The sequence below is a fragment of the Prionailurus viverrinus genome, unplaced genomic scaffold, assembly GCF_022837055.1.
Source record: "Prionailurus viverrinus isolate Anna unplaced genomic scaffold, UM_Priviv_1.0 scaffold_40, whole genome shotgun sequence".
In the NCBI taxonomy this organism is placed as follows: Eukaryota; Metazoa; Chordata; class Mammalia; order Carnivora; family Felidae; genus Prionailurus; species Prionailurus viverrinus.
In genome coordinates, this window is record NW_025927608.1 from 1,387,033 (window position 1) to 1,412,588 (window position 25,556).

Sequence of the window (25,556 nt, forward strand, 5' to 3'; positions counted from 1 at the left end):
TCAACATGTTTTTGGTCATGTCTTTGGATTTTCGAGATAGTTGACACTTGAACAGCAATGGGTTTGAACGGCATGGGTCCACTTATATGTGCATTTTTGTTTTGATAAATACAGTCCAGTCCTGTAAATGTATTTCCTCTTGCTATGATTTTCTTAATATTTTCTTTTCTTGAGCTTACTTTATTGTAAGAATGTAGTGTATAATACATGTATCATACAAAATATGCATTCATCAACTGTTTATGTTTTTGGTAAGGCTTCTGGTCAAGAGTAGGCTATTAGCAGTTAAGTTTTTGAGGAAGTTATAGGCAGATTTTTGATGGCGTGAGTGATTGGTGTCCCTAATCTCTGCATTGTTCAAGGGTCTTTATATAAAATCATGTCACTTGCAAATAGAGACAATTTTACTTCTTCTTTTCCAATTGTGATACCTGTTATCTCTTTCTTGCCTTGCTACTCCAGCTAGCACTTCCAGTGCTGTGTTGAATACAAGTGGTGAGAATGGGAATGTCTGTGTTGTTCCTGATCTTAGAGGAAAAGCTTTCAACCTTTCACCATTGAATGTGATGCTAGCTGTGGGCTTGTCATATATTGCCTTTAATATGTTGAGATATGTCCCTTCTATCCCTAATTTGTTAAGAGTTTTTATCATGAGTGGATGTTGAATTTGTTAGATGCATTTTCTCTGTTTCTATTGAGATGATCATATGATTCTTTTCGTTTATTCTGTTAATGTGATGTATCACATTGATTGTATATCGAACCATCCTTGCATCCTAGGAAAATAAATCCCACGTGATTTTGGTGAATGATCATTTTAACGTGCTGCTGAATGTGGTATGCTAGTATTTTGTTGACAATTTTTTCATCTATATTCTTCAGGAATATTGACCTGTAATGGATTTTTCTTCTTGAATTTTTACTTAGACAATTTATAAATAATGGCATTAAAAATTTTTCTTTCCAATATATATTTTTATATGTTATTTGTTTTCTAATTACATTGAGTAAGAAAGTGATCCCCAGAAGAGTATGTGGAAAAAAATGGTGACGATAATCCTCATTTTGTTCCTGACTACATGGAAATAATTCTAATGTTTCACCACTAAGTCTGCTCATGCTTCTGATTCTTTATTAAATTAAGGATGCTTCCTTCTATTCCTGGCTTTAGTAGGAATCTTATAATGTATGCTGAATTTCATCAGATACCTTCTTATATTCATTTAATGATCATAACATTTAACTTTTTTGATCTCTTAATATAACCAATTATATTAACAAGTTTTTATCATGTTAAATCAATGGTTTTCAGCATATATTCTGTTTAGTCATGGTACATAATTCTTGTGATACAATCTGTAATTAATTTGCTTTGTTTTAGTTTTTATTTTTATATCTATGATCATAAATAAGATTTGGTTCATCTGTTTATTTTTGTGCTGTGTTTGGTTTGGGTATCTGAGTTATTTTAGTTATATATTACTGAGAACCTTTCCATCTTCTTTTTTTTTTTAATTTTTTTAACGTTTATTTATTATTGAGAGACAGAGAGAGACAGAGCATGAACATGGGAGGGACAGTGAGAGGGGAAGACACAGAATCTAAAGCAAGCCCCAGGCTCTGAGCTGTCAGCATAGAGCCCGGTGCAGGACTCGAACCCACAAACTGCGAGATCATGACCTGAGCTGAAGTCAGATGCCCAACAGACTCCACCCAGGTGCCCCTCAGTCTTCTTTTTATGTGCAATGTACCTATTTACTTAAGGTTTTCCAAAACTCATCCGGTAAAACTTTTTGGCCCTGGTCCTTTTTTTTCCTTTCCAGTTTCTAATCTTCTTTTGTAAAAAATGTTACTAGCTTTATAATATTGTATTTGAAAAGTAACTCTTCAGTACATTGCCATTATACAAAAGTAAAAAAATACAGAACTATGGTCTTCTTCAGTAATTTCTGGAACTTTCATCCCTTTCCCCAGTTAACCACTGTCAAACAGTTTGGTGAAAACTCTTCCATGAATTTAAAGGATTAAATAATTAAAATCGCACTCTGTTATTTTCTGATATGCAATTGCACAGTGCTATGCATTCTCATATTATTATGTTTATACCATGTTATTCCATGTATCCATATACAACACAATGTATTATAATATATACATGTATATATTGCTATAAGTTACATATACACGGGGGCGCCCGTGGGTGGCTCAGTTGGTTGCGTGTCTGACTTTGGCTCAGGTCATGATCTCACAGTTTGTGCGTTTGAGCCCCACATCGGGCTCTGTGCTGACAGCTCAGCCTGGAACTGTTTCCGATTCTGCGTCTCTCTCTCTCTCTCTCTCTGCCCCTCCCCTGCTCATGCTCTGTCTCTCTCAAAAATAAATAAACATTAAAAAATTAAAAAAAATTACATATACATGAGAATGCAATACTTAAACACAGGTACTTTATAATGAGTTTGTGTCTTACACATTTTTAATGTGGTAAATTATGCATAACCTACAATTGATCATGTTAATCACTTTTTAATTTTTTTTAATGTTTACTTATTTTTGACACAGAAAGAGACAGAGCGTGAGTGGGGGAAGGGCAGAGAGAGAGGGAGACACAGAAGCAGAAGCAGTCTCCACGCTCTGAGCCATCAGCACAGAGCCTGATGCAGGGCTTGAACCCACAAGCTGTGAGATCATGACCTGAGCAGAAGTTGGATGCTTAACCAACTGAGCCACCCAGGCTCCCCAGTCATGTTAATCATTTTTAAGCGTATCGTTCAGTGGCATTAAATACGTTCACGTTGGTGTGTAACCATTATTACCACCATCTGTCTCCAGCCTTTTTTATCTTGCAAAACTGAAAGTCTGTACCCACTAAACAAACAAGAACTCTCCATTGTCTCCTACCCCAACTCCTGACACCCACCATTCTCCTTTCTGTCTCTGTGAACTTGCCTACTCATACGAATGGAATTATACAATATTTATCCTTTTGTGACTGGCTTATTTCACGTAGCATAACATCTTTGTGGTTCATCCGTGTTACACAGCATGTGTCAGAATTGCCCCCTTTAAGAACGAATACTATTCCATTATATGTATTTACCACGTGGTGTCTTTCCACTCATCTGTGGATGGACACTTGGGTTGCTTCCGCCTTTGACTATTGTAAATAATTTTGTAAACACGGGTATGCAAGTCTCTGTCTGAATCCCTGCTTTCAGTTCTTTGGGGTTTGAACCCAGACATGGAATTGCTGTATCATGTGGTTGTTCTGTATATAATATTTTGAGGAACTGTTCCTTCTGGTGGTAGAACCATTTTATATTCCCACCAATGGTTCATGGGTATTCCGATTTCTCCTCATCCTAAGGATTATTTTCTGGTTTTATTTTATGTTTTTTTTTTTATAATGGCCATCCTAATAGGTATGAAGTGGGATCTCATTGTGGTTTTGCTTTGCATTTCCCTAAAGAGTAGTGATGTTGAGCATGTTTTTATGCACTTAATGGCCATGTGTATATTCTCTTTGGAGAAATGTCTGTTCCAGTCCTTTGCTCGTTTTTACGTTGGGTTGGTTGTTCATTGTTGAATTGTACAAGTTCTTCATATGTTCTGGATATTAACCCCTTATCTGATATGTGATTTGTAAATATTTTCTCCCGTTCCGTTTTTACTCTTGTTCATAGTATCCTCTGATGCACAAAAGTTTAATTGTGATATAGTCCAATTTATTTGTTTTTATTTGTTGCCTGTGCTTTTGGTGTCTTATCCAAGAAATCATTGCCCACATATATTGTTTTTTAGCTTCCCTTTTTTAGTCATCAGTATTTATGTTGGCTTTAATTCCACATCAAGTCCTATAGCTTCTTATCTTTACTTTTATCAGGTGTAGAGTATTCCTGAGTATGTGTGTATCACTGTTTGTTTCACCTCTCCCCTTAATAGTGGACATTTAAATAGTGTTCATTGTTTTGTTTTGTTTTGTTTTGTTTTGCACCTATGTATATTAGGAACAAACAAACAAAATCTGGAAAGAATATTTATCCAAGTGTTAGAGGTGATAATCTCTGGGCAGCAGGATTAGAAATGGTTTTATCTCCTTACTTGTTTGCATTTTTTTCAATTTTCCGTAATAAACAGGTATTTTTATGTAATGAAAACTTACAGACAAGTCAGCAAACATAGTAACATCCTTTGATCCAACCGTTTTGTCCCAGCATTTATCAAAAAAAACAAATGTGTTCTCTGGAAGTTACACAAAAACAGTATGTGCTCCAAGTAATTCATATCAATGATAACAGGCTAATATCGTGGAGTAACAGACTTAATGTTCAAATGGGGGACTGCTGGGGTAAAATTTTATACATGAGCCCAGATTATCATGTAGCCGTGAGAATTAATTTCAGAGTGCGTAACAGCATGGAAGAAAAGAACATCTCTAAAGACTGGGATAAAGACACAAGGTGATTACCTAGGCGAGGGATCTTCAGACTTTTTTCTGTGAAGGGCTAGATAGTAGAGAGATTAGGCCTGTGAGCCTTGCTCTCTCGCTTACAACCACCCAATCCTGCCTTTGTGGGTAAAGGACATAAGTGAATGAGTGTGGCCAGGCTTAGCCCGAGGGCCCTAGTGTGTGGGCCACCCCCCATCAGAGCACTTGAATGAGGCCTGGAGATGGAGGCTGAACAGGTGGTACCATTGATTTTAAACTTTAATTTAGTCTTTTAAAAATGCATTTAAGGGGCACCTGGGGGGCTCAGTTTGTTCAGCATCCAACTTCGGCTCAGGTCATGATCTCGTGGTTCTTGGGTCTGGGCCCTGTTTTGGGCTTTGTGCTGACGGCTCAGAGCCTGAAGCCTGTTTTGGATTCTGTGTCTCCCTCTCTCTCTCTGCCCCTCCCCTGCCTGTGCTCTTTCTCTTTCCCCCTCAAAAATAAATAAACATTAAAAAAAAGTTTTAGGGATGCCTGGGTAGCTCAGTCGGTTAAGTGTCCGACTTCAGATCAGGTCATGATCTCACAGTTCGTGAGTTCAAGCCCTGCCTTGGGCTCCACACTGGATGGTGCAGAGCCTGCTTGGGATTCTCTCTCTCTCCTCTCTCTCTCTCTCTCTCAAAATAAATAAATAATAACTTAAAAAAATTCTTAATGCATTTAGATAAAATTATGAGTAGTATTTTTTTTTTTTAAATCTTTTTTTTTTCAACATTTATTTATTTTTGGGACAGAGAGAGACAGAGCATGAACGGGGGAGGGGCAGAGAGAGAGGGAGACACAGAATCGGAAACAGGCTCCAGGCTCCGAGCCATCAGCCCAGAGCCCGACGCGGGGCTCGAACCCACGGACCGCGAGATCGTGACCTGGCTGAAGTCGGACGCTCAACCGACTGCGCCACCCAGGCGCCCCAAAATTATGAGTAGTATTAATATGCCTTCCACACAGTAAGTGCTTTCCAGAGATTGCTTGATAATAAGACAAAAGTGCGGTTGAAGAACCCTTTGCAAATACCCCCAGTTTTCACTGACTTGCTTATGTTGTTAGGCCTTCCACGCACAAGGTTTACTGTATCTGTCTTGTGCTCTTTCCCAGGGGAAGAAAATGTGATTGCTGTTCCTTTAGGCAGTCGAAGTATAAGAATTACACTGAAAGGACCGGCCCATCTTTGTAAGTGCGATTTAATCTTGACATGTTTTTATTTCCTGACAGTTTATGTAGCCAAAACAAAAATCTTCCATTGTGTTCTCAGGTAGGTAGGCAAACGTCTCAAGGATTTTGCCAACCACTCTGAAATCGTCTCCATCACTAGGGAATGATCAATACCCTGAATTTTTCTGTTCTCCTGCCCCAGTGCACGGAAATATACCAGCCGGAATTAATCCCCTTGTGGGAGAAGAAATGGAGCTACAATGAGGATCAACTATTTTTACATGGAGATCAGAATGGGGTTCAAGAGTTTTCTAGAGATTTCAACAGTTTGGGACAAAAAGAATTTTTTTAAACACAGAACCATGTCAGTGATTATGGCTGAAAAGTATAAGCTTTGTTGCTAGCGCATCACAACATCGGGTCCAGGGGCTGCGAGAGTAAACACTGGTTTCCCAGAATACTGAGTTTGAAATGATAGAAGATGGCCGCTATATTGTTTCTTTGGCCAAAGTCAGATGGCATCTCCTCTGTCTTTGTCTTCTGTTCTCTTAGGACCTCAAAGAACAGGAAATACCAAAGTTTGCTTCTTTCCCAAGGTCTCCTTGTGGCCAGAGGCAGGACTTCCTCAGTCTTATTCTCAGGAGAATGGGTTTGTGCCAAGACTGGCTCCCTGGCCTTGAGGAAGCTTACTGAGTTCAGCAATCTCTTTCCTTAAAAGTACAAACCAGTATTTATAACTATTTTGAAGGTACACAAATCAAGGTCCACTGGATCCAAGTGCTACACAGTTTTTGCCATTTTTCTTCCGAGCCGCTGTCCTAGATTTTTGATTATAAAATTTTCTCTGGGCCACAAGCATCTTACATCTTTGGTAGCTTTTAAATGTGTGTGTGTGTGTGTGTGTGTGTGTGTGTGTGTGTGTGTGTGTGTGTATTTTGAATTCATTCAAACCAGAAATGTTCTCTGAGAAAAGGTGATGTCAAAATGTTTAAGTAAACATGTTTAAGATCACCAGTAATATAGATTAAAATCTTGAAAAGAAAAAAACCCAAGAAATTCTGCAGTACATTATGATCTAAATCAGAGAAGCAACAGAATGTCTTTGGGGCAGTAAGGGTGAAAAATTGTTTGAAAGGGTTTTTTTTTTTTACCCTTAACTTCATTTTATGAATTATGGCCAGAAGAGTGTGACCAATATTTTTTAACTAAAATACCAAAATGTTTACAGTCATATAATGGTTACCTTATTCAAGGCTTTCTCTGCAAGGAAGCATCACAACATTCTCTCAGCTTCTTTTTAAAATGGCTTACAGCCTAGAGCTCTTGATGAGAGTAAATCTTCATCCTCACAAATGTGAACTTGGTTTTTTGAAAACAGGTAAAAATCGTTCAGATCCAAGTTTTGTGGATCATTTGAGGGATCCCATTGTGACATACAATTCTGGATTCAAAACTACAAAGTGCTGAGTGTTAATAGTAGCGTTATTCATAATAACCATAAAGTGAAACCAGCCCAAATGTCCATCACCTGATGGATGGATAAATAAAATGTGGCGTATGCAGAACATTACTTTGCTGTAGCAGACAACGAAGGACCGACCTGTGCTACAATGTGGATGGCTGTTGAAAACATGTGAAAGAAGCCAGATGCTAAGGGCCACATATTATATGATTCCATTTATGTCTAATGTCCACAATAAGCAAATCTATGGAGACAGAAAGGAGACTGATGGTTGCCTGGGGCGTGGGGGAGTCAGATTCGTGGGGACATGGGGGCATGACTGCTCGTGGGTACAGGATTTCCTTTGGGATGACAAAAAATGTTCTAAACTTAGATCATGGTGATGTTTTCACAACTCTGTGAATGTACTGAAATCGTTAAACTACAGTTTAAATGGGCAGATTTTATGGCATGTGGATTTTATGGCGTATCAAAAAGATGTTTAAAAAATCTTCAGCAACTGGGCCCAATTTTCTCATGATGCTCAAGGCAGTTCCCCAAAATTCAGCTGCGAAAAGCAAAAATGGGTTTGTAACTTCCAAAACCAGAATAGGTAGATGGTAAACAGAATAAGTAAAAATGAATACTTTGAGGGAAAATATTCATTTACATGCAAATATGTTTCTGGCATACTAAATATAACTTTATACTCAAAACTGGCACTGTTCCAAGAACAGGGCTCAAAAATGTTCCCATTTCTCCCAAGGTGACAGAGCTGTTGTTTGGAACATTTCTCCTTCTGAACAGTCTTGCAATTGACTCTGGAAGGGTTTCTGAAAGTTCTCGTTCTCTGCTGACGATTAGAACTGGCTTCGTTTACAAAGGATTTAGTTAGCATTTCTGAACAGCTAAATATAGAAGTGGTTTTATTTTCTTGATTTATACAACTGTTTTCTTAATTTTTTATTTGAAACAAAGATACATTCCTGAAATAAAGCTTACTTTGCTGAAATAAATCATTCTTTGAAGATCTGCATTAACTACAACCTTCCAAAAGGCTACATCATTAAGAACTGAGAACACTCAGTAATGTTACTGTCAGTCTCTTTGCTGTGGAATGGAATTTAATTACAGAATGTCTGCCTTACCTACTGCCTAGAGGTGTTCAGATCCTAAATTTCCAGTCCTGTCCAAAGCCTGGCCCCAACATAGTCCCCCATTTCCCTAAAACATCAAAAATGGAAGCAATAAAAGGATTCCTGGGAAGGAGATTTTATTATAGCAAAGCTTTGGCATTAAATGTGTTTGACTAGCAGTAAATGTGAGAAGGCATGGTGCCATAAACTGAAAACCTGCATTATTGGTAAAAAGAATCATTTTTGACCATGTGTAGACATGTACAGTTGACCTTGAACAATGTGGGGGTTAAGGGCACCAACCCCTGCACAGTGGAGAATCTGCGTAAAACTTTTGACTCCCCCCGGATTGAACCACCAACAGCCTATTGTTGAGCAGAAGCCCTACTGGCAACTTAAATAGTCAGTTAACACATATTTTATATATTATCTGTTTTATATACAGTATTCTTACAATAAGGTCAGCCAGAGAGAAGAAAATGTGATTAAGAAAGTCTTAAGGAAGAGAAAACACATGGACAGTACTGGGACTGTGTTTCTTGAAAATAAATCCCTGTTATCAGTGGACCTGTGCGGTTCAAACCCGTGTTGTTAAAGGGTCGACTCTAAAAATACAAGCGTAGATGCATAGTGACCAAAGGAAACGACTAGTGAGTCTGGTCGCATGTACTCTGAATGCAGCACTACTCGAAACCTAAGTTTGATGTATTTCTGACTGCCATAGCTGTGTGAACGCTCAGTATGTTTACCTAACAGGACTTTAGTGGCCTTGGAATTTAAGGAGACCTTTTGAGGATGGTTAGCAGAAGGCTAACCTCTTTTGAAAGAGAGATGCCTGGACTGGTGCTTCTCCGTGCACACCCTTCCGCTGGAAGCAGCTAGAAGCTTCCATCATCTTTGTAGATATCTCTCTGATAAACAACTGGAATGAATCAGAATATTTATTTATTTATTTATTTATTATTTTTTAGATGTTTATTTATTTTGAGAGAGAGACAGTGTGAACAGGGGAAGGGCAGAGAGAGAGAAAGAGAGAGAGAGAGAGAGAGAGAGAGAGAGAGAGAGAGAGAGAGGGAGAGAGAGAGAATCGGAAGCAGGCTCCAGGCTCCGAGCTGTCAGCACAGAGCCTGACATGGGGCTGGAACTCACGAACCAGGAGATCATGACCTGAGCCAAAGTCAGATGCTTCACCAGCTGAGCCACCCAGGTGCCCTGGATCAGAATATTTAAAGGCACCATCATAGACTTGAGCTGTGAAGATTTGGGGAATTTGAAAGCATCTTGACTTCTGATTCTACTTTTATCTGTTGGAGACCGCACATCATCTTTTTCTTCACTCTTCTCTGCAACCCCCCACCGTTTTAAGCCTGAGGAGGAGAAAGAAGTCAGCGGTAGACAGCAGGGCTGAAGGCACACACCCTCTGCCTTTAGTGGTGGGTATGTTTAGGGGCTTCCTGGTCTCCACCCAGGACAAGCCCTCTTGCTGCAGAAACCACGGAGGGTTCCGGAAAAGCTCTATCAGCTGAAGGGCCGTGTGCGTTTCTTAGTAGCCACGAATCGTACATCATCACAACATAGGGCTGCAGTCAAATACAGCAGAATGCTCAAACTTAATAAACACTTAAAAATGGATGTATAAGTCAACACATCATCTGAATTGTTGCTTTCCACCGGTCTCCACCTCGCCTGTGGATTCATCACAGTGGCTCTGTTAGTCCATATGATCTGAATCACTTGTATCCATGATCTCCACTTTCATGAAATCCCTTCCGCTGTCTTTAGTCGCCCACTTTTGACTCCTACACAGTAGCGATCGGAGAACCTGCCTTCCACAGGCAGTCCTACCTATGCAGCCAGCATTTGCAACCTGGAGAGCTGGAAACCTTCTGGAAAAAAATGCCATAAAGACAGTTTTTTCATTAGCATATATGTGTCAGTGGAGGGAAAGAGTGGTTTGGGTAATTCACCTGCCCTTGAAAAAAGGGAAAAAAGAGTGGGTTTGCTCCCTGAAGTTCTCATGCCCTTGCCACTAATAGTCCTGGACACCGTCCAAGTAATGGAATAGATTTGAGAGCAAAAAAACCCAAAACACCAGAACCAGACGAACAGAAACGCTGGCCTTTGGTTTTCAAGGCTGGATGTCCGACCGGCCTTCCCCTTCCTCCCAGATTCCGGCATCTCTGCTGTGACTCCGCATCCCGATGACACTTAGGAAGCTGTGATCCTAGCAGAGGCTAACGCAGTGCTGAAGCAACCCCCGCACAGCCGTGGAAGCCGCTGAACACTATCTGCATTTAACCTCAACTCATTTCAGGCTGAACCTCCGTCTAGAAGCTCGGTGTCTTTCAAGCCCTCCGTGTGGATGGATTTTGTCCAGTTTCGCTGTGTGTTTTGATGTTTCCAGAATGCTCATTGTTGCTCCTCCTTTACTGCAGAGGGATAATCCACGCAGTGTGGGGCCTTCTTACTATCTCTAGTGTCCCATCTTTGTTTTTCTGACAGCTCACTTTGTAACAGTTTTATGTCTTCATTGGAACCAGGAACTGAATTTAATCCCACGCTTTCCAAAAATCCACTGCGGTCGTAGCGATCAGGGCCAGCGTGGTTGGGGTTTTGTGTGCCTGAAAGTAGCCGGCAGTGTTCTTCGACCGCTAATGACTCCTGTAGATCAAAGAGCTCTGAATTTTCCCAGAAAAGTTCCCAGCCTGCCTGTCAGGCATGATCAGGGACGTCTCCTAATGCGTGTCATGCAGTCTGTCCAGGGCTCTTGGATTCCCACAGATGCTCCAGAGAGCAGAGAGAAATCAAAGGAAAGCAGCCAAACACAGCCGCGTGCAGATAGCAGCCCCCCATGCCAGACAGTTTTGTTGTGTTTTCTCAGCTTTCCTGGGGCTCGGGTTCTGTCGTGTCCTTGGTTCAAGGTGGTCGAAGGGCCATTGAATATGCATGAATCAAGTATAGCTTTCAGAGCAGAAGATGTGATATTGTCTGTTCTGACTCCACATTTTAGAAACAAGACAGTGAAAACCCAAGGCAGAGACGGAAAGAGAGCTGGGGTCAGAAATGCATGTGTCCCGGTCCCTGGCCACACATTTTAAAAAAATTTTTAGCATTTATTCATTTTTGAGAGACAGAGAGAGACAGAGCATGAGCAGGGAAGGGACAGAGAGAGGGAGACACAGAATCCGGAACAGGCTCCAGGCTCTGAGCTGTCAGCACAGAGCCCGACGCGGGGCTCGAACTCATGGACCGCGAGATCATGACCTGAGGTGAAGTCGATGCTCACCCGACCAAGCCACCCAGGCGCCCCTGAATTTTTTTTTTTTAACCTTAGACCAGAAAGAAATATCCTTTACAAAAAGTAGAAATGCTGTTTGGTTCAACTGTTGACATTTTTCTGTAGGAGGTCTAAAAGCCCTTCTGTTCATATAAAAGCAAATGTGAATGAAGAGATAACATGCGGGGGAGAGATCTTTGTGGTGATGAAATAGTGCTGTGTCCCCATCCCGGTGATGTGTGAAAAAATGGCATAGGAATGCACGCATTTTACCGATGTCGATTTCCTGGTGTTCATACTGCAATGTAGTTATTATATAAGATGTAACTGTTCCCTTGGGTAAAATGGTGCCTAGGACCTCTCTGGTATTTTTGCAACTTCCTGTGAATCTATATTTCAATATGAAAAGTTTACTTGAAAAAAGAAAAAAGCAAGTTCAAAATTCACGGTGGTTTTGTCCAAATGAAAGACTGGGCTTAAGATCTTCTCAATGGATGATCAAATGAGTAACATATCTTTACTTTGAATAATAGCGACATCATGAAAAAGTAGGAAGGAAGAGATGTTTCCTCTTTCCCCTTATCGCGGGAATGGCTCCAAATTGTTGCATAGACCCAATTGGACCTCACACCTTTGTGGATGACTAAAAAGCTTGCATATGTATCCCACCAATCTGAGTCCATGTAAGCTAAGTGGCTATGTTGATATTGGGTTGATATCATTGTGGTAGGGTCCCCTCCCTAAGGAAAAAACAAAAACTCAAGGCAGCCTGGCTATACGTGTATGTGACAACATCCCTCACGACCTTGTAACATGAGACCGCTTAATCAGACTGCATGTTTGTGTGTTATCATCTATGGGAGACAAAGAAAGAGAAAAAGTATAAGAACCTCTGCCTCGTGGCGTTCGGGGCTCAGTTCTTCAGGTATGAACTCAACTGAGAGGTGCTGGCACAAATAAAGTTAATTCCTGGAAAGAAAGGCCTCGCTGTCACGACTCTCGGTGCGAGAATCCTGCTACTTCCTATGCTGGTATACGTGTAGTGAAATAATTTTTGAAATAGAACGAATGCTTTCAAGATAGTTCTCTCATTTCACTTCTGTTTTTAAATTTTAGTTATCGAATCAAAAACACTTCAAGGAAGCAAAAGAGAACACAGCTTTAACAGCCCTGGAGTTTTTGTTGTAGAAAACACCACAGTTGAATTTCAGAGGGGCTCGGAGAGGCAGACCTTTAAGATCCCAGGACCTTTGATGGCTGATTTCATTTTCAAGGTACGATGCGCCTTTTCTCAAATGTCCTGCATCTGAAGCTCCTCACATCTTGAATTTTTGAAACGCTGCGTTTGTTTACCAGGAAGTCATCAGTGATTGTTTCTACACTGAGCGCGTATCATGAGTCTTTCCATCTTGGCAGCGGCTTCCTAAAAATTGTTCATCTCCCTCTAGTTTCTGCTCCTCAACCCCACCAGTTAAGAACAGACCTCACTTTTTTTAGGGGAGGGATTGTTTTTGCATTTATAGACTCTGGTTGTGTTCAGTTTCAAACCTCTAGGCGGAGTTTCGTGAAAATGGCCAACGGTTCAATGCTGCATGTCCTAATGTGTTGTGCGTGCTGTCTCCTTGCAGAGAAAATGGGGGCTCATCCCTTTCCTTCCTGGTTTGTTTCCTCAGTTGTATCTCATCACATGCGCTCGTTGGGCACGTCATAGGGGTCCTTCTAAGAACTCTTCTTGTTTCTAACCCTGAGCCTCTGTCCCCTCTCTGGGCGAATCAGGGTGCATCTTTCCTCAGTCAGAGGATATGAAATAGAGTGGCCAATATATTTCCAAGGTAACACAGTGTGAAAATTCTTCTGATGAAACTGAAAATACCCAAGACATGAAGAAAAGAAAGGGCATTTCCGTGGGTGGTTTTGTCCCAACCCTTTTCAGAAACTCATTCCAAACGAAAATGGAGAAAAGCAAGTAACGGCCCGGAAGGGCTTTCCCCGTGCACTCAATGCCTTCGAAAGACCTGTCCGTGTACCACATAATTATCTGTCACAGAATGTTCCTGGTTGCACACCGGTGTCCTGTGCTCCAGATTCAGCCTGCAGTGTGGCCAGCCAGGCGTTGAACTGCACAGTGTTGTTTCTTTGAGACGGAGTTGTGCATAGTCGCCATTTAAAAATCAAGGACTTTAACATAAAACTATCAGCTATTTTTATGCTTCTCTTTAAAATGGGAAGATGGAGCTCCTAGTTGACATTTGGTCCTAGCAAGAACTGGCTGCAGCAGGTTACCAGGGGCGTTCCCATCAGGGCACACTCTGTCCGCGCCGTGGTCCCCGCTGCTCCCTGTTGCGTTCCTGACTTTGAAGGCATGAGCGTCGGTTCACAGACATGTAGGTTGCCTTTCACAGACACTCCTTGCTGTTCACAGATGTGTGAGTGACTTCTGTGTCAGACCCTTAAAGCATTAAGCCTGTGTTAGTTTTGGACAATCGCATTTTTAAAAGGCTTTTGGGAAGTATGATTGTCATGTTCCTTTCCTTCTATTCTTTCTCTCGGGCGTATTGTTATGCCAAAGTTCTGTGCTGCTTTCGCCCCTGAGGGTTTTCCCAGTTGATTCTCAAGTAGTTAAAGTACACCCTTGCATGCACGCGCACACACGCACACGCACACACGCACACATCTGCACACACGTGCATGAACACACATGCATGCACACATCCACACACATGCATTCACACATGCACCCACATGCGCTCACATCTGCACACACATCTGCACACACATGCATGCACACATGCACGCACACATCCACACACGCATGCACTCACACATGCACACATGCACACACATAGGCACCTTTTCTTTTTTTAGTCCTGTTTTCATTCCTTCTTAGACAACGTGTGTTCTTCTCAGGTCATCTTGGAGATCTCTGCGTGGGAGGTCCTTGTAAAATGATGGAATGGAAGGAATAGCCACAAAGGTCACCCTTTCCAGATATTGTTTGGTTGCAGCATCAGCATGGAAAATATACTTTTTATTGTCACCATGCATAAAAAAACAACATACACATAAACCATATATTTCTACAGGTTGGTGTGTGTACATTTTTTTTTTAAGATTTGAGAGGATGTGGGGCACCTGGGTGGCTCAGTTGGTTAAGCGTCAAACTCTTGATTTTGGCTCAGGTCATGATCTCATGGTTCATGAGATCAAGCCCCACGTCAGGCTGTGTGCTGACAATGCAGAGTCAGTTTGGGATTCTCTCTGCCCCTCTCTCTCTGCCTTTCCTCCCCACTCTCAAAATAAGTAAACATTAAAAAAAAAAGATTTGAGAGGATACTGAAAACATAAAAAAACTGAAAACATAAACGATGGCTATTTTATTTTATTTTTTATATTACCGTTTTTGTCATTTATTTCTTTTTTAAATATGAAATTTATTGTCAGGAAGTTTATCCTGAGAAACGATGGTTATTTTATTTATTTTTTTCAACATATGAAGTTTATTGTCAAATTGGTTTCCATACAACACCCAGTGCTCATCCCAAAAGGTGCCCTCCTCAATACCCATCACCCATCCCCCCCTCCCTCCCACCCCCCATCAACCCTCAGTTTGCCTTTTTTTTTTAAATTTTTTTTTACATTTATTTATTTTTGAGAGATAGAGTGAGACAAAGTGAGAGCGGGGGAGGGGCAGAGAGAGAGGGAGACACAGGATCAGAAGCAGGCTCCAGGCTCTGAGCTGTCAGCACAGAGCCCGACGCGGGGCTCGAACTCACAGACCGTGAGATCATGACCTGAGCCGAAGTCTGACGCTCAACCGACTGAGCCACCCAGGCACCCCTTACCTCTTTTTTTTTCCTTCCCCTCCTCCATGGGTTTCTGTTAAGTTTCTCAGGATCCACATAAGAGTGAAACCATATGGTATCTGTCTTTCTCCGTATGGCTTATTTCACTTAGTATCACACTCTCCAGTTCCATCCATGTTGCTACAAAGGGCCATATTTCATTCTTTCTCATTGCCACGTAGTACTCCGTTGTGCATATAAACCACAATTTCTTTATCCATTCATCAGTTGATGGACATTTAGGCTCTTTCCATCATTTGGCTATTGTTGAGAGTGCTGCTAGAAACATTGGGTACAAGTGCCCCTATGCATCAGTACTCCTATATCCCTTGGAAAAATTCCTAGCAGTGCTACTGCTGGGTCATAGGGTAGGTCTATTTTTAATTTTTTGAGGAACCTCCACACTGCTTTCCAGAGTGGCTGCACCAATTTGCATTCCCACCAACAGTGCAAGAGGGTTCCCGTTTCTCCACATCCTCTCCAGCATCTATAGTCTCCTGATTTGTTCATTTTGGCCACTCTGACTGGCATGAGGTGATATCTGAGTGTGGTTTTGATTTGTATTTCCCTGATGAGGAGCGACGTTGAGCATCTTTTCATGTGCCTGTTGGCCGTCTGGATGTCTTCTTTAGAGAAGTGTCCATTCATGTTTTCTGCCCATTTCTTCAGTGGATTATTTGTTTTTCGGGTGTGGAGTTTGGTGAGCTCTTTATAGATTCTGGATACTAGCCCTTTGTCCGATATGTCATTTGCAAATATCTTTTCCCATTCCGTTGGTTGCCTTTTAGTTTTGTTGATTGTTTCCTTGGCAGTGCAGAAGCTTTTTATCTTCATGAGGTCCCAATAGTTCATTTTTGCTTTTAATTCCCTTGCCTTTGGGGATGTGTCAAGTAAGAAATTGCTACGGCTGAGGTCAGAGAGGTCTTTTCCTGTTTTCTCCTCTAGGGTTTTGATGGTTTCCTGTCTCACATTCAGGTCCTTTATCCATTTTGGGTTTATTTTTGTGAATGGTGTGAGAAAGTGGTCTAGTTTCAACCTTCTGCATGTCGCTGTCCAGTTCTCCCAGCACCATTTGTTAAAGAGACTGTCTTTTTTCCATTGGATGTTCTTTCCTGCTTTGTCAAAGATGAGTTGGCCATACGTTTGTGGGTCTAGTTCTGGGGTTTCTATTCTATTCCATTGGTCTGTGTGTCTGTTTTTGTGCCAATACCGTGCTGTCTTGATGATGACAGTTTTGTAGTAGAGGCTAAAGTCTGGGATTGTGATGCCTCCTGCTTTGGTCTTCTTCTTTAAAATTACTTTGGCTATTCGGGGCCTTTTGTGGTTCCATATGAATTTTAGGATTGCTTGTTCTAGCTTCGAGAAGAATGCTGGTGCAATTTTGATTGGGATTGCATTGAATGTGTAGCTTGTTTGGGGCAGTATTGACATTTTGACAATATTTATTCTTCCAACCCATGAGCATGGAATGTTTTTCCATTTCTTTATATCTTCTTCAATTTCCTTAATAAGCTTTCTATAGTTTTCAGCATACAGATCTTTTACATCTTTGGTTAGGTTTATTCCTAGGTATTTTATGCTTCTTGGTGCAATTGTGAATGGGATAAGTTTCTTTGTTTGTCTTTCTGTTGCTTCATTATTAGTGTATAAGAATGAAACTGATTTCTGTACATTGATTTTGTATCCTGCAACTTTGCTAAATTCATGTATCAGTTCTAGCAGACTTCTGGTGGAGTCTGTCGGATTTTCCATGTATAATATCATGTCATCTGCAAAAAGTGAAAGCTTAACTTCATCTTTGCCAGTTTTGATGCCTTTGATTTCCTTCTGTTGTCTGCTGATGCTAGAACTTCTAACACTATGTTAAACAACAGCGGTGAGAGTGGACATCCCTGTCGTGTTCCTGGTCTCAGGGAAAAAGCTCTCAGTTTTTCCCCGTTGAGGATGATGTTAGCTGTGGGCTTTTCATAAATGGCTTTTATGATCTTTAAGTATGTTCCTTCTATCCCGACTTTCTTGAGGGTTTTTATTAAGAAAGTTTGCTGAATTTTGTCAAAGGCCTTTTCTGCATCGATTGACAGGATCATATGGTTCTTATCTTTTCTTTTATTAATGTGATGTATCACATTGATTGATTTGCGAATGTTGAACCAGCCCTGCACCCAAAACGATGGTTATTTTAGAAGGGATAGGTGCTTTGGGGGGAGTGATCTTAGCTTTATTTACAGTATTCTGATACTTAAAACAATTCTTTTTAATACAACTTTTTAAAATGTTTTTATTTTTATTTTTGAGACAGAGAGAGAGAGAGAACATGAGCAGGGGAGGGGAAGAGAGAGAGGGAGACACAGAATCCGAAGCAGGCTCCGGGCCCTAAGCTGTCAGCACAGAGCCTGACGCGGGGCTCGAACCCACAGACTGCGAGATCATGACCTGAGCCGAAGTCAGATGCTCAACCGACTGAGCCACCCAGGCGCCCCTAAAACAATTCTTAACGAGAAGAACACAGTCATATATCACTTGCATAATTAAAAATTCTTTTACACCTTCTGGCCCAAATTCTGTGTTCACCCCCTAATAGAATATATTTCAGTGACATGTTGCCCCAGTCTGATTTTAGTACTATTTTCTGTTTTCCTCTCTGGGTTCTGGTTTTCTCAGATTTAATAAACAATTCTGGGCTTTAACTTCAACTCCTGGAAAGCTTTTGATCTCTCTTGACGGAAAGGTTTTTAAATATATATATATATTTATATATATATGGATATATATATATATATATCCATCAAAGAAGGTGTTGCATACAGCTGTCTGAGTCACACATAACTGGAGCCTGAATTTCGTGCCTGTGGCCATTTTCTTTCATAAATGTGGCGTGCGCTTGGTGGGAGAGAATTTGGCAAAATCAGACACCGTGATGAAGCAGTATGACTCTGGTGTTGTTTTTTCCCTGACTTATAAGCTTGTCCAAATAATGTGGGTTTCTAGGAAATATACTTTTCCATCGGTTACTTTTTCTATTCTTTTTTTCCCCCTTTTTTCTTTCTTCTTCTTCTTTTTTTTTTTTTTCCTGGGAACACTGTACTTTTACCCAGCCTGTGTTGTCGCTAAGCGGGGGGAGCTCTGGTTCCGCTCACATCTTCGCGGCTCATCATACCATCGGGTGTGGCTGCAGTTGGGGAAGCTGAAAGTGCGCATGAGGTCGCCAGCGATGGGCGGCAATGTGTTTTGCTGTATCTCTTCCCATTCCCATCAACCGAGAGCAGCTGGTCTAAAAATGGAACATCTGACTTCAACCCAGGCTGTAGAGAGGAGACCGGCTCTGCCCGCTCAGTGCCAACAGAGCACAGTCATGGGTGCGCCCGGGGATACTGAGGCACACTCTTTCATACGGGCACAGATTAGACCTTACTTCTTGGACTGGTAATAAACAGACTGTTAGAAACCATTATATTCTGACATCACGAGTAACCTCTGAAGGCCTCGGTGGGATGTCAGATTCTTCTGTGGCTCTTGTTCAGATTGTAAAGCCTAGCAATCCACTGCACCAGTGAGACCAAAAAAAAAAAAAAAAATGTCTTTCTCCTTTTTCAGAAGCTATATTTTCATGATTGGACCATTCTTGAAAATGACACTTTTTTTTCTTTCCCAGTGGATTTATGTATTTTTGTTTTCCTGAATGACCTTTTTCTCATGGATGACCTTCATCACGGCGCTACTGGGTCACAGTATTTTGTGTTAGCGCCCCTCAAGTGTTCGTACTTCGCTTTTCGAATGTGTGTATGCTGCCACCAGGTAGCAGTAGAGAGTCCTGATCGGGTACTTCATGTCTAGGCCGTGTTGATTGGAGGGTACCGTAGGCACTATCTGTTCCGGGAGGACTTTCTGAACAGTTGCCTCTGTGAGTAGATGTTTGTGAATATCAATTTCAGGAGTATGCCCATGAGAACAAAACGAAATGGTTTTGGTAAAGACCTCTCTTTCCATGGTTCACCACTTTGTGCTGGTGGCTTCCCTCTCTTTTGCAACATATCCATCTTAAGGGAGGGGAAAAAAAAGCTCTTCTTCCTTGTGGTCTGCAACCTTCCTCTTTATTCCAGATACCTGTCATCTTTCTCCCACTCAGATATTTTGTGTGTCTGCGGGAAAAGGTTTTCTGATATCTCTTCCCACTCATTTTCAGCCAGGCAAGCCTCTGCCGTCAGTTTCCCCCAGCCTCAGCTCTAGATACATGTTGTGTTCTCTCCTTACACTGTCTCTCCTTTCTTTATGGGCAGTTATGAAAGCACCTCTGCGTGATCCAAGGATGCAAAGATTTGAAACTGTCTGTCCTCCTTTATTGCAAAGAGCAGGTATCTTCAGTGTGGTGCAGACAGTGACTGAATTTGCACATTCACAGGTATTTCAGAACACAGCAAGACACAGTTGTGAGGGTCAGTGCCTGTGCTAGGTTCCCGAGGCTCTTGTGAAAGCACCTTTGTAAACTGGGTGGCTTGAAGGACAACAGATAGTCATTGACTCCCAGTTCTGAAGGCTACACGTCCAAGATCAGGGTGTGGGAGGATTGATTCCTTCTGAGGGCTGAGGGAGAGTCTGTTTCATGCCTCTCCCCAGCTGCTTCTGTCCTCGAGCATTCTCCCTTGGCCTTCTCTGTCTGGGCATGTCTGCCTCTGCACCCACATTTCCCCTTTCTCTGAGGACACCAGACATTTTGGATTGGACCCACCCTAACGACCTCACATTCACTTTACTAGATCTGCAACGACCCTACTTATTTCTAAATAAGATGTATTCTGAGGTACCATGGGTTAAAACTTACACGTATCTTTTTGTGGGGGAACCCAATTCAGCCCATACTAGTGCCCAACAGAAAAGAAAATTTACCTATTTTCATCATGTCCATCGATCAGAATTCCCTCTCGACCTGAGCATTTGCCGTTAACCACAGAGGCAGAGACTTGAAATCTCACCTGATGTTTGCCGTCATGTGATCTGTTGAGAGAAATTTCTCGGTGAAAGCAGTTCAAATACTGTTCCAGTAGTTACCAGAATTCACAGCTAAATTATATGCGTAAACTGGATACACACATTTAAGAAAGAAAGAAAGAAAGAAAGAAAGAAAGAAAGAAAGAAAGAAAGAAAAAGAAAGCAAGCAGAGTTTTGTATAAATAGCTAGTCTGTAAATTTTGGAAATTAATTTGAAGTGGCCAAGTAAGGTAGTTGAATCTGAGTTTATTTTTCTTACCATTGTTAGAAAATCATTTTCTTGTTTTATTTTTTTTTCAACGTTTATTTATTTTTTGGGATAGAGAGAGACAGAGCATGAACGGGGGAGGGGCAGAGAGAGAGGGAGACACAGAATCGGAAACAGGCTCCAGGCTCCGAGCCATCAGCCCAGAGCCCGACGCGGGGCTCAAACTCACGGACCGCGAGATCGTGACCTGGCTGAAGTCGGATGCTCAACCGACTGCGCCACCCAGGCGCCCCTGGAAAATCATTTTCTTAATGAAACGCAAGTAATATACTTCTGCACATGTTAATAGGCACTTCTTCATTGCTGTTCTGTGTACTTGACCGTGTGCCTCGTCAGCAGAGCAATCGGCCCTGGGGGTTCGAAAGTGGCAGTTGGTGATTCGGGTTTGTTAGCAGGAATGCAGAGAACGAGCATTGATGTTCAACTTTCTATTATTAAGGTAGGATCTGGCAGGGATGTGCAAAGAGACAGGCTGGAGGAGGTGAGGCCAGGAGACATGTCATGACGGCGGTCACTGTCCAGAGCAGGGAAGCATCTTAACTGGGTTTCAAAGCAAAGGCAGAAAGGGAGCTTATGCTCCACTGTTCATCTAGAAGCCCCAGAGGAGGAGGCCCCGTAAGGTATTTACTTCTGTCAGCAACAACCTGGGGGGGGGGGGGGGAGTCCCGTTGGAACAGAATTGGCATGAGTGTGAGTTGAGCTCCCTGGAGGCTTCCTCGGCCCCCACGTGGCATGGAAGGGACCTGGGACATTCCCTGTACCCTTGACTGGGCAACCTTGGAGGGGCTGACACAGTGGGGGCAAAATGACCCTGCGGCCGAGGGGTAAAGGTAGAGCTTCCGTGCCTCTTACTTTGTTCAGGAAAGACCCAGTTTGTGCCTGTGGCTCTGGCTTAATTCTCAGTGGCCCTTCCTTTCACTCTCAGAATCGTCCTGGCTCAGGCAGTAAAGCGTATAGTGTCCTAGGTAAGGGGCTCGAGGCCAGGCCAGGGACTGGGCGGGAGTGGCAGCCACACCACTGACAACCTGCCGCACAAGAAGGGCGTGGACCAGGCAGGTCACCAGAGGAGTCCACCATCCCGTGGCCAGGAAACAACACAGCCGAGGCCACTGGGTCTGCAGCTCCCTGCGGTCCTCCCAGTGGCCAGAGGACCCGGCGACAGGACGAGGACCTTCACACACGGATCCAAGCTGTCCCTCCTTTCCCGACTCGGGCGTCCCAAGTGGAAAAGCACCATGGAGGCGGTCGGTCTGAAGGACAGGACAGTCGAGAGGCGGGCCACTTCCCCGCCTGACATGACAGGGCGTGGCCTAAAGAGACGCAATGTCAGGTGTCAACTTCTAAACAAATGAACTGGCTTGTAATTGCCCTGCATTCAGACTGGAAAGCCGACGTGCAGAGAAGGCCTTGTCCAGACGCTCAGGAGGGTTTTTTATTTCTTGTGAACCTACTCAGCAGGGAGAACTTTTCTCAAGAGCTCTGCAACAGACCTGTTACCCGTCTCGTTGACAAGACTTGGGTCATGTGCTCGCTCTCAGCCTTTCCCTGGGCGTTAGTCCTTCTGGGTTCATCAAGAAGCAGATGCCCTCTTGAAACCAATGTTGCACTGTATGTTAAATAACTAAAATTTGTTATTAAAAATTAATATTTGTTTATTATTTTTTTATTAAAAAAATTTTTTTAACATTTATTTGACACAGAGAGAGACAGAGCATGAATGGGGGAGGGTCAGAGGGAGGGAGACACAGAATCTGAAACAGGCTCCAGGCCCCGAGCTGTCAGCACAGAGCCTGATGCGGGGCTCGAACTCACGGACTGTGAGCTCATGACCTGAGCCGAAGTCGGACGCTTAACCGACTGAGCCACCCAGGCACCCCGATGTCTATTTATTTATTTATTTATTTATTTTTTAATTTTTTTTTTCAACGTTTATTTATTTTTGGGACAGAGAGAGACAGAGCATGAACGGGGGAGGGGCAGAGAGAGAGGGAGACACAGAATCGGAAACTGGCTCCAGGCTCTGAGCCATCAGCCCAGAGCCTGACGCAGGGCTCAAACTCACAGACCGCGAGATCGTGACCTGGCTGAAGTCGGACGCTTAACCGACTGCGCCACCCAGGCACCCCTATTTATTTTTGAGAGCGAGAGAGATTGAGCAGGGGAGGAACAGAGAGAGAGAGGGAGACACAGAATCTGAAGCAGGCTCCAGGCTCCAAGCTGTCAGCCCAGCTCGAACAGGCTCCAGCTGTCAGCTGGGCTCGAACTCAGGAACTGTGAGGTCATGACCTGAGCCAAAGTCACATACTTCACGGACTGAGCCACTCAAGTGCCCGACTAACTAAAATTTAAACTAAAAAAAGAAAAGAAATGGCTTCAAAACAAATAAATAAAAAAATAAATAAAAATTTAAAAAAAATGTACCAGTATTGATTCATCAATAGTAACAAATGGACCGCACCAATGCAAGATGTTAATAATAAGGAAACCGGTGTGTGTTGGTTTTATTAGAAGTGCTGTACTTTCTGCTCAGTTTTTCAGTAAATCTAAAATTGCTCAAAGAAGGAGGAGGAGGAGGAGGAGGCCGAGGGGGAGGGAGAGGGAGAGGAGGAGGAGATGCCAAGACAGGACTAGATGTGCAAGACGTTTATGAGCGGGATACCCACGAGGAAGAGGCAAGATGGCACCAAGAGAGGCCAGGAGAGCTGTCCGGCGGTAGTGAAGATCTGACTTCAGAAGCAGAGGAGAGAGGGAAGGAGAGAAAGTCGGGTGGGAGCATCTTAAACTGAAGGGTGGTCCTGGGGGATTCAGCAAGGCTGCAGGGGAGGCCCTGAGCCAGAGTCCTCTATCACATGGTGCAGTGTCTCCCAGGAAATGGCCTGCTTCGGACCATGGGGTGGGAGCAGCCCACGGGGACCTTGACCTGCCACAGGCGCTGCCGAGCCGTTACAGTCTGCAGTTGTGCGAGGGAGAGGCGCATTCTCATGGGTCCCACACCTGCTAAGGCAGCTGTGACCGCCATGGTCACATGGGACAGTCAGGCGCTAAGACACATGGGGGAGGAATGAACACCGGAACAGGCGTGAGCCTTTGGCGGATGGGAAGGGGAAGTGGATATTGGTCAGCAATTAAATGCATCTGCTCCAGTAAGGGCGTCATCTCTTTATGGAGAACATCTGGGTTTAATGCCTTTTCTGTCTTTTTCTTCCTCTTTTTTTTCTTTTTCTTTTGGTGATAATGGTTGGGACTCAGAAAACTATTTTAGTCCCTCTTAGGCATATTGATTTATTTAGGGTTCTGTTTTTGAGCCAAGTTTGAAATTTATATTTTGCTAGAGAAATATCCAGTTCGTCCAAGTCTTCCAACTCTTCAAAGGTAATCATGCTGCGTTCCCTTATCATTAAAAAACATCTCCATTGTACCTGTAACCATGTCTCTTTCATTCCTAAACTTGTTCACTGGTTCCTTATCTAATTTTCATTTCATTCAGATCATCCAAAGATTTGTCTCTGAGACAGCCAAGAACCAGATTTTACTTTTCCTGATTAACTCAGAGTGTTACAAATATTCAATTTATGTAAACTTTCATTTTTCTTTCTTTTATCTTTACATTAATTTATTTTGGTATTGTATTTTTAGCTTCTGGAGCTCAATTCTTAATTCATTTTATTTTCAAACTTCTTTTTTCTCTATTACATGTATTTAGGGCATTCAGTTTTCCTGTTCAGAAGCTCTTAATTTTGTTGTAGTGCAAGCTATAGATTTTTAGCTTCATGATTGGACCATTTGTATTTTGGTTAGGAAATCTTTGCCTCGTTCAGGATCAAGGGTTATGAAACTATTCTTCTGTGTTTTTTTCTGGAAGCCTTATTGTTTTACTTGTCATATTAAGAGCTGTAATCCACCTAAAATTGATTTTTGCACATGTTGTGAACTATAGTCATTATCTTTTAGCACATCTATCCACTGACCCAGAACCATTAGGTGAAAAGATGGTCCTTTCTCCATTTGTCTTAAATTCAAAACTATATGTGTGTGGGGGTCTGTTTCTGGAGTCTGTTGTGTTTCATTGATGTGTCTGTGGGTACCATTGTGACTTAATTACTGTAGCTTTGAAACAAGTCTTGATATTTGCTAGTGTGTGTTCTTCCACTTTGTTCTTTTAATTTTTTTTTTAATGTTCATTCACTTTTTTGAGAGAGAGAGACAGAGCGTGAGCAGGGGAGAGGAAGAGAGAGAGGGAGACAGAGAAACCAAAGCAGGCTCCAGGCTCTGAGCTGTTAGCACAGAGCCTGACGTGGGGCTTGAGCTCACGAGCTGTGAGATCATGACCTGAGCTGAAGTCGGACACTTAACCGACTGAGTCACCCAGGTGCCTCTCCCACTTTGTTCTTAAAGATGATCTTTGATCTTCTTGACTCCTTGCACTTCCATAACAATTTTTAAGTACGCCTGTCAAATTTTATAAGATTCTTTTGGATTTCAATTAGAATTGCATTGAATCTATGTGTCAATTTGGAGAAAACAGAAAACTTTCCCATCCCAATTTTTCCAATCCATAAATATGGTATCCCCATCCATTTATTTAATTTAAAATTTTTTCTCTCAATAACATTCATAATTTTCAGTGTGTAAGTCATATATTCTAAGTTATTCCCAGTTGTTTGCTATTTTGGTGTTATTATAAATGAATTTTTAAATTTTTCTATTTATTTGTACTAAAGTTATGGAAATCTAACTGATTTTTGTATATTGGCACTGTATTCTTGCTATATTAACACTTATTAATTCTAATAGTTTATAGATTCTTTTGGATTAGGTATACGCAATTCTGATACCTGTAATGATGATAATTTTGTTTCTTCTTTTCCAACCCGTGTATATTTTATTTATTTTTCTTGCTGTATTGTACCACTTAGGACATTTGGTATGATATTGAGTAGATTTAGGGACAGCAACTATTTTGTCGTG

At 42.1% G+C, this 25,556-nt stretch overlaps 1 protein-coding gene across 3 annotated transcripts in view; it reads left to right on the forward strand.

Moving 5' to 3' along the window:
- Positions 1–25,556, forward strand: part of ADAMTSL3 (ADAMTS like 3) — a 355,448-nt gene that overhangs the window by 176,475 nt on the left and 153,417 nt on the right. For all 3 annotated transcript variants that reach the window (XR_007149622.1, XM_047846695.1, XM_047846696.1), the window contains exons 8-9: positions 5,582–5,656; positions 12,609–12,766. Coding sequence is in view for 2 of the 3 variants with exons in the window: in XM_047846695.1 (XP_047702651.1) it covers positions 5,582–5,656; positions 12,609–12,766 (233 nt within the window). In the remaining variant the exon portion in view is untranslated. The remainder of the gene's footprint in view (positions 1–5,581; positions 5,657–12,608; positions 12,767–25,556) is intronic.